The sequence below is a fragment of the Aquarana catesbeiana genome, linkage group LG03, assembly GCF_042186555.1.
Source record: "Aquarana catesbeiana isolate 2022-GZ linkage group LG03, ASM4218655v1, whole genome shotgun sequence".
NCBI lineage: Eukaryota > Metazoa > Chordata > Amphibia > Anura > Ranidae > Aquarana > Aquarana catesbeiana.
This window is the reverse complement of record NC_133326.1, coordinates 361,923,725-361,936,591: the sequence shown is the minus strand read 5'-3', so window position 1 is coordinate 361,936,591 and position 12,867 is coordinate 361,923,725. Positions and strand designations below refer to the sequence as shown.

General features: G+C 39.2%; 1 protein-coding gene across 2 annotated transcripts in view; it reads right to left on the bottom strand.

Moving 5' to 3' along the window:
- Positions 1–823: 823 nt before the first annotated feature.
- JAKMIP2 (janus kinase and microtubule interacting protein 2) overlaps positions 824–12,867 on the bottom strand; it is a 203,455-nt gene continuing 191,411 nt past the window's right edge. Inside the window, exons 22-23 of one of the 2 annotated variants that reach the window (XM_073620611.1) lie at positions 11,223–11,296; positions 825–10,391 (exon numbers count right to left, since the gene is read on the bottom strand). In XM_073620611.1, the coding sequence (XP_073476712.1) occupies positions 11,246–11,296 (51 nt within the window). In that variant the 3' untranslated portion in view covers positions 825–10,391; positions 11,223–11,245. Of the gene's footprint in view, positions 10,392–11,222; positions 11,297–12,867 lie in introns of both variants that reach the window. The other variant, XM_073620612.1, reaches the window with a different exon arrangement.

Here is a 12,867-nt window from a genome sequence, read left to right as displayed (position 1 = left end):
CAAGAGAGTCTATCTAATCGGGGCTCAGCCATTCAGAGAAAGCGATGTATTCTAGTAATGAATACAAAGCTTCCTCTGATTGGCTGAGTCAGAGGTTGTGATATCATCAGCCCGCCTCTCTGCTAGCTTGACCAAAACGAACTATGTAAAGTATATCAAAAGCTGGAGTTCAGCTTTAACATTGGTCCAAGCTATAAAAATGTACATACCTAAGCACTTCAGCCCCAGAAGGATTTGCTCCCTTAATGACCAGGCCATTTTTTGCGATACGGCACTGTGTCGCTTTAACTGACAGTTGTGCGGTCATGCGACGCTGTACCCAAACAAAATTTATCTCCTTTTTTTCCCCACAAATAGAGCTTTCTTTTCACGGTATTTTATCACCTCTGGGGTTTTTATTTTTTGCACTATAAACAAAAATTTTTGAAAAAAAAAACATTTTTTTTTTACTTTCTGCTATAATACATATCCAAAAAAATAGATATTAAAAAAAAAACTAATTTATTCATCAGTTTAGGCCAATATGTATTCTACATATTTTTGGTAAAAAAAAAAAAATAATAGCAAAAGCGTATATTGATTGGTTTGCACAAAAGTTATCACATCTACAAACTATGGGATAGATTTAGGGACTTTTTATTTATTTTTTATTGTTTTTACTGGTAATGGCGGCGATCTGCGATTTCTAGTGGGACTGCGACATTGCCGTGGACAAATCTGACCCCAAATTACACTTTTTGGGGACCACTGACATTATTACATTGATCAGTGCTATAATAATGCACTGATCAATGTAAAATGACACTGGCAGGGAAGGGGTTAACACTAGGGGGCGATCAAGGGGTTAAATGTGTTCCCTCAGCATGTTCTAACTGTAGGGGGGGTGGGCTGCCTGGGACATGACAGAGATAGCTGTTCTCGATCACTGGGAACAGAAGATCTCTGAGATGTCCTCTGTCAGATCGGGGATCTGCCTTGTTTAGAATGGCAGATCCACGTTCTGCCTCTGTATACAGCGATCGCAGGCAGCCGGCGAACATGGTGCCCGCAATCTCACATGCACGGAGTGGAGATGGCTTAGAACACCTGCCAGTTTTGTTTTGTTTTTTTTGCTGTCTTTCCCCCCGTTAGGGAAACTCACCTTCTCTGTTTGTTCTGTTTACCATTATCATCGAAAGTGAAAGAAAAGCCCAGATTTTGAGTTGTTCCTAGCAGGGAAATCCCCAATGAGGAAACTAGTTCTGGTGACCTAGGAAATTCTCTTAATTTACAAGGATTTTCTCTGACTTCCTGTTTGGCTATAGGACAGGAAGTGAATGGAAATCGCTGCCATGGGAAACAAGTGGCAAAAAATAAACTGATACGGGTTATAGCCCTCCCTTACTCTATCCAAAATGGAAAAAAAAAATGTTGCCTATAGCTCTACTTTACACTTCATTTTAGTACTGAACTGTGATAAAATATGCCGACCGGTACAAAATGGACACACACAGGATAAAAAGAAAAAAAAATCTATAAATGGCTATTGATCAAAGGTATGTTACAAAAGCAAACTGTACAGTTTAATATGCAGAACAAAGCATTTCAGTCATTTTCTTATTCACAGGAAGTACACGCTCATAGGCTACAATAATACATCCTACTATGTACACAAAGTATCATATTCTTCACAGATTTTCTTTCACAAATACAATATATTCGCCCGAAGTAGAAAACTGTGGTAACCATTGTGAGAACATTGGCTTATTTATGTTTGTTGAAAAGTTTCATAATCCAGGGATGACATATGTAGCATATTTCTTGGAAAACCCAACAATTGAAACATTATGTTGAATGGTTTAATATCTCACAATTGAAACGCAGCAATTTACAACAGAGAGGTCTTGTTTTTAACGTGTTTCCCATAATTAGAACATATTACAATCTTGCAGAGGACGCTTCATTCCATGTATTACATCCTCTACTGTATATACTGTTCATGCTTATATTGGACACCCCTTTCCCTCTGTGAAACACACTAATACGTTTAGTGCATCTCTAAAAGAGTGCTTTTCACTTTCATTAGAAAAGGGTGGAAGTGCTACTATTCTGGAAATATTTACAGTTTTCTTCCTCCCGCAAAGTGTAAGGAAAACAAACCAACAAAATAATTTCTTTAGAAATAGTTAAAATAATTTCTGCTTCTTTAAAAAGGGTCTGTTTATAAAACATTTGTTGCACAAATGTCTGAAACAATTATGCAAGCTGAACTAAGTTTCACCATATGCTTTGGACTAGATTATCTCCTGTATCATCAACTTCATACAGTGGCCAAAATATGGTATATTTCAGAAAACGATACCTCATTTTGGCCACTAGATGGAGCTGATGATACAGGAGACAATCAATTTCCAAACATATGGTGACATTTAGTTCCACTTGCAGGAATGTTTCAGAAATTAATGTTTTATAGATAGACCCCAAAATATCACTTCAGCCAAAAATCACACGGCTATGCAAGACTAAAACAAAACAGCATATTTACAATATCTCAGCAGTATATGCATATTTCCCCATGTTTGGCTCTTTAAAAACACTGCAAGTACAGAAAAATAACTGTTGATCCTACCAGCAATCAAGATAGTTTCCAACTTCCTTGACAACAATTCCTTGATTGCCCTAAAATCACAAGTAGTCTTGTCAGCCATGATTGACTTCTCCCTATCCTTGAACCATTAAGGCCCGATTCACATTTTATGCATTTTTCTAGTGCTTTTTGCATTTTGCAGATTTGCACTACAGAACTCTTGTTTCATAGAAAACCATGTTAAATGGATTGTAGTGCAAAACTGCAAAACGCAAAAAGCACTAAAAATGCATAGGTGTGAACCAGACCTAAGGGGGGCGTTTTGAGGTTCTTCAGGGGATTGCTGACAACACCACTTGAAATGTTGGTACAGCCGAGGCCCCATGTCTGTTTGCTACAGGAAGTTTGGATTTTCCTGCATCATCAATCTTCCAGTATTTTCCTATACTTGCAGCATTTTAAAGAGACACACGAGGACATGCACATGCATGCAGAGATGTACTACATGTGATTTTTTTTTTATTATGGCCGGACATACACTTAAATGTTTTGCTTTTCATTAACGTGTGTGGCCCTGTTGAAGATACTTTCGTTATATACTTTACCAGTACCAAAACTATAACTGAGATAGGAAGAAATGGGTAATCTTCAACAGTTACACAAGCAGCAGTTAAAAGCTGACAGTTTCTGGCCCTTCTCTTCTTTGCTAAATCAGTTTTTATTGCTGTAGTGCCCTGTTGGAAATAGTTTTCCTAATTTCTTGTCCAACTGAAGTTTTCTTTGGAATAGGAAGTGAGAAACAATTTTCACTATCCAGACACAGCTGTTAAAACCTCATTTGGGAATCGAACCCACTAACCCAAAAATAGAGAAAATTATTTTAGATGATGTTACAATCTAAAATAAAGTAATTGGACTTTTTTTTTAACAGGGCAAAGAGCTAAGTGCAAAGTGCAATAACCGATCTTAATGAATCAGAAATGTTCTGACGGCTTCAAACTTATGAAACAGTGAGCCCCCATTCACACCTGAGTTTGTAGCTCGAACCTCCAAAACATTCAACAAGCCAAATCCCATGCTTTTCAGTTGTCCCCATTCACATTCGAGCATTTGGGTGCCTGTAGCTCAATGCCTGAAGCTTAAAAAGGTACATGAGCTACTTTTGAATCAGAATGGTGCATGTTTGGCCCCATTGACTTCAATCAGAGTGCGTAGAAAAATCAATTTTTTTAGGGAATTCAAAAATAGCATTACCATAAAAAAACTTGATGGGCCAAAAACACATGATCCTCCTCCAAAGAAGCTCTCGTATTGTACTTCATGAACAGAAATACACAAAAAGCCTCCACATTTCCTACCTACGCCATCCTCAAGTGAGAATGGGGGCATTATCAAATTGGTTGTTTTGGGTCCCATTTAATCACTCTGAAAAAAGTCATGAGATGGTGAACTTAGCCTCAGTGATTTTACTCATTAGCTCTTAAAATACACATGCACGGCATTCATGAAAATGAATGCTGTTTGATTCTTCCTAATTATACAGATAATTTTGTACTTTTTTGTAGTGTTCTTTTTTAGAGCCTGTTTAAAAATGGTAATGTTTCCCTCATCATTCCTATGGTCTCCAAAGTCAAAGGTAAAAATAGAGGTCACCGGTAAAAAATGCAGCTAAATTGGTAGAAAAGTGGTGAAAATGTAAAAAGCTGTCCTTTCTTCTCATATTTCCCTATTTCGAAATAGGATGAAGACTTTTTAAGGCAGTGGTTCTCAACTCCTGTCCTCGGGACCCACTAACAGGCCAGGTTTGCAAGATAACTGAAATACATCACAAGTGATATCATTTGCTGCTCAGTGATTGCAGTATTCTAGTCTGCATCTCCCCGAGGTAATACTTAAATTCTGGCCTGTTAGTGGGTCCTGAGGACCGGAGTTGAGAACCACTGCTTTAAGGGCTGGTTCACACTTCCTGCATGGTAAAACGTCATGTTTTACTCCACAGGTAGTGCTGGTTCTGGCTGGAAGTGCCTTGCACATTTAAAGTGTAGAACACACTTTTACTCTTAAAAAAAAAAAAAGTGTGGAACACTGTTTACTTTTTTAACTATATTTAAATGTCACAGTGTAACACACTCAGCTGCAGTGTGTAGAAACACTGGGAGAAATGGAGGTTAGCTGTAGTGCTCGATGGAATAATGCAGACAAATTGCAGATTTCTGCAGCACACTGCAGCACACTTGAAGGCTGCATTTAAGTGTGATCAGGGTACATAAAAAACAATTGTTTTTTGTGCGCATTTGCAGAGACCTGTATTTTTGTAGTGCAGAAAACCACAGGTCCCCGCAGATGTGTAAACGAGCCCTTACAGTGTGGATTTTGCAGTGAATGGCACATTATGGAAAAGCAATGTGAACAAGCACAAGCAGAGAAAGAGGAAATAAATTTGGCTTTTTTTTTTTCAAATAAACAAATCTTTAAAATATTTTGATTTTGCAACTTTAAAAGTAGATGTTTTTGTCAGTTCCATAGTGTCCACTGGTAATATCTAGATTTAAAAAAAACAAAACAAAAACCATTTAATTACACCCTTGTGGGCTGGATTCACAGGATAAGATCAGCAAGCTTGTTTCTGGCACTGGTGATTCCCTGCTTTCGGAGCCAAAATCTGTTTAATATGTATTTTCATAGAGGTTCCGGACCTCTAAATTTAGAGCTGACCTTAACACTTATAGTGGTTCTAAAAGCAGAAGGGTTTTTACCTTAATGCATTATGCATTAAGGTAAAAAACCTTCTGGGTGCAGCTCCCCCCTATACTTACCTGAGCCGCATCTCGATCCAGCGATGTGCAAGAGAGCAACGGCTCTCCGGGGTCTCTCGCGCCTCATTGGCTCACACAGCAGTGGGAGCTATCTCGCTACAATCAATCACAGCCAGTGAGCCGAATGAGGATAGAGCAGGGGGCAGGGCCAAGCCATGCTTGGTGTGTGAATGGACAATGTCCATTCAAAGGAGCGCAGCTCAGGGGCGAGCCTGCTCAAGTGCCCTCAAAGCAAAAGCATAGCATATTGGGGGCACTCAGCAAGGGAGAAGCGCCAGGACCGCTGGCGGGGGGACCCATAAAGAGGATCAGAGTTGCTCTGTGCAAAACAATTGCAAAGAGCAGATAAGTATAACATGTTTGTTATTTAAAAAAAAAATACAACCTTTAGAATCACTTTAACCCTTCCTTCACTCCAACCCTGAAGTGTAACTAAAGTATCATTCCCCAAAGATTTATATATTGCAGCTTACAAGTCTTTAGATGTAATAGCAGCATTAAGTTTTATTTTTCAGGCTAAGATCATTTTTAGCAAGTACAGAAAGTACAGAAAATACCTGTGGATTTTGCCAGAAATGCAGTGTCCCTGGCACTTCTTTTGAGCTGAAGTAAAAGTACGGACAACCATATCTTCCTTCTGCAAACTCCTAGGTTGTAAGGAAATTTTTCCAACAGGGACATATCTGGACATAACAACCTGGCAGAGCTCCTACCCAACCTATCCAAAAGTTAAATAAAATAATAAAAAACTAAAGTTTGGACTTCCGCTTAACTTTAATGTGTGTGCTTTAAAACAGTTGTGGAATATATTGTTTACCAATGTTTATAAACAATTATTTTAATGTCCTCCTACACTCTAAAATTATCATAAGTGATGCTTAAATTTAAAGATACTTATAAACATTAGAATAACATTGTCGCCTATATTGTTGGCAGGTCATATAATAATCTAAGTGCTTACAGGTGCTTACAGGTGCTTAAAAGCTTTTATGACAACTTGGTTGGTGTAAAAGGCTAGTGGCCTAGTTGGAACTGGCGTCATTAAGCTCTACACTACACCTAAGCATGGATATATATGGTTTATATGTCGTTGGCTGGGAGAAAGAACTTTAGGCAGCTGGACAGCTTTTTATAGTCCAAGTGCCAATATATGGTATGACGTATAGTACCTGTATACATAAGATGTTGCCAGTTTTCACTATGATGCCATGGAAGGCAGTTGTAGCCAAGTGGTTAAGTCAATGGACTAGAAATCCATCAGGGTCTCTCTTCTTAGGTTTGTATTTCGCTGACTATGCTAAACAGAGAATGCGATAGTGAAGTCTATGGGTACCTTTCCACCTCTGCTGACACCTACTGCTGCTAGGTCTGATTAGATGGCCAACTTAGGTTTACAGCCAATAGCTAATATTTCCTAAAGGCTGATGCCAAACCTGTGTGTAGAAGACAAACATGCATGTTCACATAACACATACACACCCAGATCATTAGGATGCCAAAATATTCAGCCATTAGATTGCATTATATTGTTCTAACACCATCTGATGTCTGTAGACAGCTTTAGTCACTTTAGATGAAAAATGGGCCCTTGTCTGCCCAACAGATGTCATGTATTGATTAGATAAAGCTGTGATAATCTAGGGCATTTAAACTAATGGGACGTACACACGGTCGGACTTTTCGACCGGACTGGTCTGACGGACGCCGATGGACCAAATCCGGTGAACAATCCGATCATGTGTGGGCTTCACCGGACCTTCAGCGGACCTTTCCAGTCGCAAATCTGATGGACTTTAGATTTGGAACAGGCTTCAAATCTTTACGTCGTAACTCCGCCGGACCCAGAAATCCACTCGTCCGTATGCTAGTTCGACGGACAAAAACCGACGCTAGGGCAGCTATTGGCTACTGGCTATCAACTTCCTTATTTTAGTCCAGTGTACGTCATCACGTACGAATCCGTCGGACTTTGGTGTGATCGTGTATAGGCAAGTCCGTTCGTTAGAAAGTCCGTTGGAAGTCTGTCAAAAGTCCGTCGAAAGTCCGCTGGAAAGTTTGTTGGACCAGTCCAGTCGAAAAGTCCGCCCGTGTGTACGCGGCATAACACATAGCATTACTCAGCTATCTGCAATTATAATTATTGTATGCAGAAAGCATACATGTCTTGTGTCCGCAGAACAAAAAAAAACAGTGAACAGAAAAGAAATACCATGAAACGATCAGTCATTGCCCAACATGCTTTTATGTACATTCTTCAGTGTTTGCATGACCTGTATATAGGCGGTGAGCACTGTGCTACTGTGCTTCCTCCTGGACAACAGACTTTTAGACTTTGGCTTTTAGTAAATACTCCTTATCTACAAGCAACCAGGCTGATCCAAGTACCACTTTTGATAATTGAGCAGTGTATGGGTTAGCAAGCAAGAAGCAGTGAGCATGCTTGAGAGTTAAAAGTTCTCGTTGTCATGAGCAGAGGACATCCAACATTATGGAAAGTCTGTCTGACTGAGCTTTTGCCTTTTTCCTCTAGGAGATTGAGTTAATCTATGACTGCATGTGCCCCAAAGTAACATTTTGGAATTTAACATTTTGGGATGTAAATTCTTTGCTAATTCTTTAACGTGGTTGTCTCAACAATGATGTACTGACCCCTGATTTCCCAAAATCTGAGATATCTACCCATCTGAGCGCAGTCCTTTTCTTTTAATTTGCTATCTGTTTGTTGATACCCCAGGTCCTTCTAGTTACTAAAGAAGTGTGCTACAATTCTTAGTGCTAGTAGTAATCTAATGTCTCTGCCAGCATTCTTTCTGTTCCAACATTGTTCAGAAGTGAGTTAAGTCAACGTGGGCCCCATGTGATACACCTTGTCTTTAATAAACTGGGAACATACTGCTACTGGAAATGTGAAAGGCAGCTCCTTACCGTGCATGCAGTGAGGATTGACGACCGGACCCCATCTTTCAGGCTCAAGAACAGTGTAGCCCCACCAGTGGTCTCAGGGTACCTTAAGCCTAATGTAAGATTTATAGCAGCATTTCATCTATAACACTAAAATAAGGAACTTCTGAGAAAAATTAGCCGCAGTTAACGGAATTGCTTATGTTTTTTAAATCACCAAGCGAATAATCTGAAGGCATTTTATTAGCCTAAAAACATTTGAACTGTACAATGTAACAGCTACCTGAAGATAGAAGTAATTTAGGAAACTATGTACACTGGGTATTCTCAAATAGTCAAGGTGGTAAATACAAAAATGACAGAAAAGAATGTGTTCTTTGTTTCCAAATCCAGTGACATATTAGTGGAATATTTTATGTACAGTATGAATGTTGTTTCTGGCATAGCTACTGTAAAACTTCGTACAGCCTAAAATGATTGACAGTCTGCAACCTTCAAAATTATTTTGCTGTATATCAGATGGATCTGTATACCTTCCCACCAAAGCTCAAGGAAGTGGTTTCTTTCAGAAGCACTCAAGGTAGTCACCTTTTATACACCCATTTACATGTATACAATGTGTCTCCAGTACAGTGTAGTGTACAGTAGGTTCTGAGGTTTTAGATATAAGGCACTGTACTTGCCATTTCATAGTGACTATCAAGGTTAGAAAGTCCTGCCACAAAATGTATTTTTCTATATGGTACTATAAGGCATTATGAGCACAGTGATCCTATTAGTTTGTAACAGTATTTACTGCATGGCAAAATATTGTCTTGGTTAATGCATAGTTGTTAAGCATGTACATAATATAATGTTAAACCCTCAGGGAAAGAATTATTATTATTGTTTCCCAAGAAATTATCTCAAAGGAAACATGTTATGACAGATATATCAGAGCTGCCATTGCTAGCTTATTTTTAAGGTATGGGCTCTGTGATTGTAGTCCTGATATTATCTTTAGCTTACAGCAAATAACTGACCCAGACCTAGTTTGTAAGTCTAAATTCCCATCATACAGGCATTACAAACATCAAATTGATTACACAAATTGGTGGGGAACAGACCCTTTTGACATCCATAGATCTGTTAATATGTCTGGTCATCCTTATTGCATATTCCTCTGTTTCCATTTCTAACTGTAGCACAGCTTGTTCAGCTTTAAGCTGATGTCACTCAATCACCCAATAGCTCAATAGCCCATATACATCTATGGAGAATCTGGCAGCAGATGGGCCTCACATTTTGGGCCTACAGTGCAATGAAGCAGGAATCAAGCAGATCTCCTTACTAGGACTTTCAGATATTTTAACAAAGTAGTGCCTGATTATGCATATCAGTGCCCACCCAGAATAGCATAACCCATTTCATTAGGCTGCTTTTAATACTAGTAAAATGAAAAATAATGCTAATTTCTCAAAAAGGTGACATGAGTGCAGCTGCTGATGGGTCCACATACAGTATTTGTTGATCCGTATGCTTAATACACTGGAGAATGTAGATGGTTGTGCAGCATGTACCAATCATCATACATATAAAAACCTCTCCCCAAGCTTTAGTCATTACATTTCTGTTGTCACTATTCCTGAGTTGAGACGAATAGCATCCCTGTATTAAGTAAACCAGACTGTTATTATAGAATGTTTTATTGTAAATAACCTGGTTGGGGATTTGAGTATGTTTCCGGCTTTGTCCTTCAGAAGTTTGATCCCTTTTCTAAGTCTTTCGCTTTAATTTACGGTGTTACATTAAAAGTGTTCCCCTGCACAGCAGGGAATAAATTGTTTCTCAATGACTTTGGTTCTGTGCCCAAGATGCTCTCCTCTTGTTGACCTGTGGCACCTGTTGGACTCAGTGAACAGATAAGCATTTCTTCTAAGAGAACATGTCTTATGAGTGCAGCATATAGACGGTGACTATGGACTACCGTCAAGTAGCAGATCAGGAACAATGGCTTTGAATTATATCTTGCATCTCCTCTCTCCAGCACAGGCATACCTTGTGTCCTCCTCTCTGCAGTATGGAAGCATTGGTCTTTTTGCAAGGGCTCATCCGTGTTTCCTAAAAGTCTGAAATAAACAAAAATGGGTATACAATTAGAATATTTAGAAGTTTTCTTTGTTACTTATTATCCCTTTAATATAAAGATGCTGATCTTTGGTCTAGCTACTCTGCAGCTTATAGACTTGACTGGTTGATGTGATGAGTTATGTGTTAAATGTCAGAATTTTTGTGCAAATGGTTTTACGATAAATGTAAATTTTTAAGTGATAGTAATTAGCACCTTTCAGGGACTTAATTAGTAAATTCATTAGTAAATAAGGTGTTGCAGCGAAAAAAAAAAAAAGGTAAAATTTCAACCTCCCCAACTGTTCTACGCAGCCCGCATAAAAGTCTACTTTCACACTGGGGTGGGTGGGCGTCGGCGGTAAAGCGTGTCTATTTTTAGCGGCGCTTTACTTTAGTTTTAGCGGACCTGTTCGGCCACTAGAGGGGCGCTTTTAATCCCTGCTATTGGTCGAAAAAGGGTTAAAACCATTCGCAAAACGCCGCTGCAGCGGCGCTTTGGCGGCGTTGCCCCATTGATTTCAGTGGGCAGAGGCGCTTTAGCAGCGGTGTATACACCGTATTTTTAGCGCTGTAGCACCTGTAAAGCGATATATAACTACTATATACTAGCTACGTATTTATTGTGTTTATGTCTATCTCTATATTACATGGGTAATGTAGCTATGTATTTATTGTGTTTATGTCTAATTCTAGATTACATGGGTAATGTAGCTATGTATTTATTGTGCTTATGTCTAGTTCTATATTACATGGGTAATGCATGTCTTATACCACAAGTAAATGACAGCTTAGTTATATAGATGAAAGAAGAAACATGTTACAGTTCTTACCTGATCAAGCGGTAACATTAATGTCAAGGCCAAAGAATGAAGGCAAGAGAAAAGAACAGGAATAGAAACAGAAACTAAAGAGGAGGAAGAAAAGCAAAGTGTTTAGAAAAAATTGAAAAGACTACGTGTTTTATATATATATAGAAAAAAAAAAAAAACTGTGTATATTATATAGCAATACATAGCTAGAAGCATGGTGTTTGTTCTTGGCTGTGCATAATTCTCCTAAGCAAGTCTAAGCTCCATCCAGGCAATTTTGGACAGTGTAAAAATATCTAAATCCAAAAATTTCTTGTGTTGTTGTTGTTAGTTTTAGATAGAATAGGCTGTGTTGAAATTCCATGTCAAGTTTTTATATATGTCTCCTGTTTGGGGGATCTTCTTTTACTTCCTGTCTGGGAGTTTAAAACAGGAAGTGAGGGGACATTTCTCCAAAGTAAGGTGAATCCTTTCTTAGACATTTATCAGCAAAACAGGTATATTCAGTGTAAGTTTTCCCCTCTATTCCTGTTCCAGTGACAACTCAGAATTGTGGATTTTCCAACACTTTTAGTACTGGTTACAATGGTCACCAAGCCAAATAGAGAGAGTGAAGCCCCCCAACGGGGAGGCAAATAATAAGAACCTGACAGGGGTATGAATCCTCTCTACTTTATCCAGAGCAAAAAAAATATTTTTTTGGGCTTTAGATACTTTGATAGACACTATGACAACCAACATTTTCACCCACAAATGTAAAGGTACCCAATGCTAAAAGGATAAATTCACCTTTCGTAACATGTTACACCCATATTCAGGGTGTAACATGTTATGGATGGACCAGCCCCCACACCTCCCCGATCCCCTGCTGTGACAACCAGTGGGGTTCTTCTCCCTCCCCGCTAGCTGTCACAATTTAAAAAAAACGTGGCCCAGTGGTGTTCCGCACGCCCGGCCACATCACTGATTGACAGGCCTATGTGCACTGAAAACTACAAAGTTCGGCATCCTTTGTGGCTTCATTCATACTTCCTGTCTTGTATCTGCTTGGCCGTACGGGACGTACTGAGAAGCAGATACACTGTCAGATCTGTTGGAGACCTGCATGGCATCTGCTGATCGCTGGTGCAATGCTATCAAAGGTCTTTGATAACGCCCTGTAGGTTGGCGAAACATGTCGACGTATTTTCGGTGGCACTGACATCGTTCCCTGCTCCTTGGAATGCATTTCCTGGTTTCTGGAACGCACGCCATCTCTAATCCCTTTACATGCCTGTTTTTATCAACTATTTTGTAAGTGCCCATTTGCATATGGAATAAATCCCTTTTCAAACTGTACTTTTCACTGTTATTTACATTTTTTCCTTTTTTGGTGCCTGGTGATTCTGCTGAGAAATTCCAACAAGAAATCCTTTGATCTGAAGTGCACAACACCACTCCTGAGCTTCTCTGGATACCATCACATAAGCCTGAAGTGACCCACAGACTGCAAAGCTGGGGGTCATCACAATTTGGTGAGTGGGGACACATGTGGGGGTGGTGTTTCTGCACCTGAAAAGTCCTGGAGCGTCTGTGGTCCATTGCACTTCAAAAGTTTTTCCCATTGCGGATCAGAATATTCAGCATATTTATTTGGACTTTATTTACATGTTTTTTGCTTTGTATA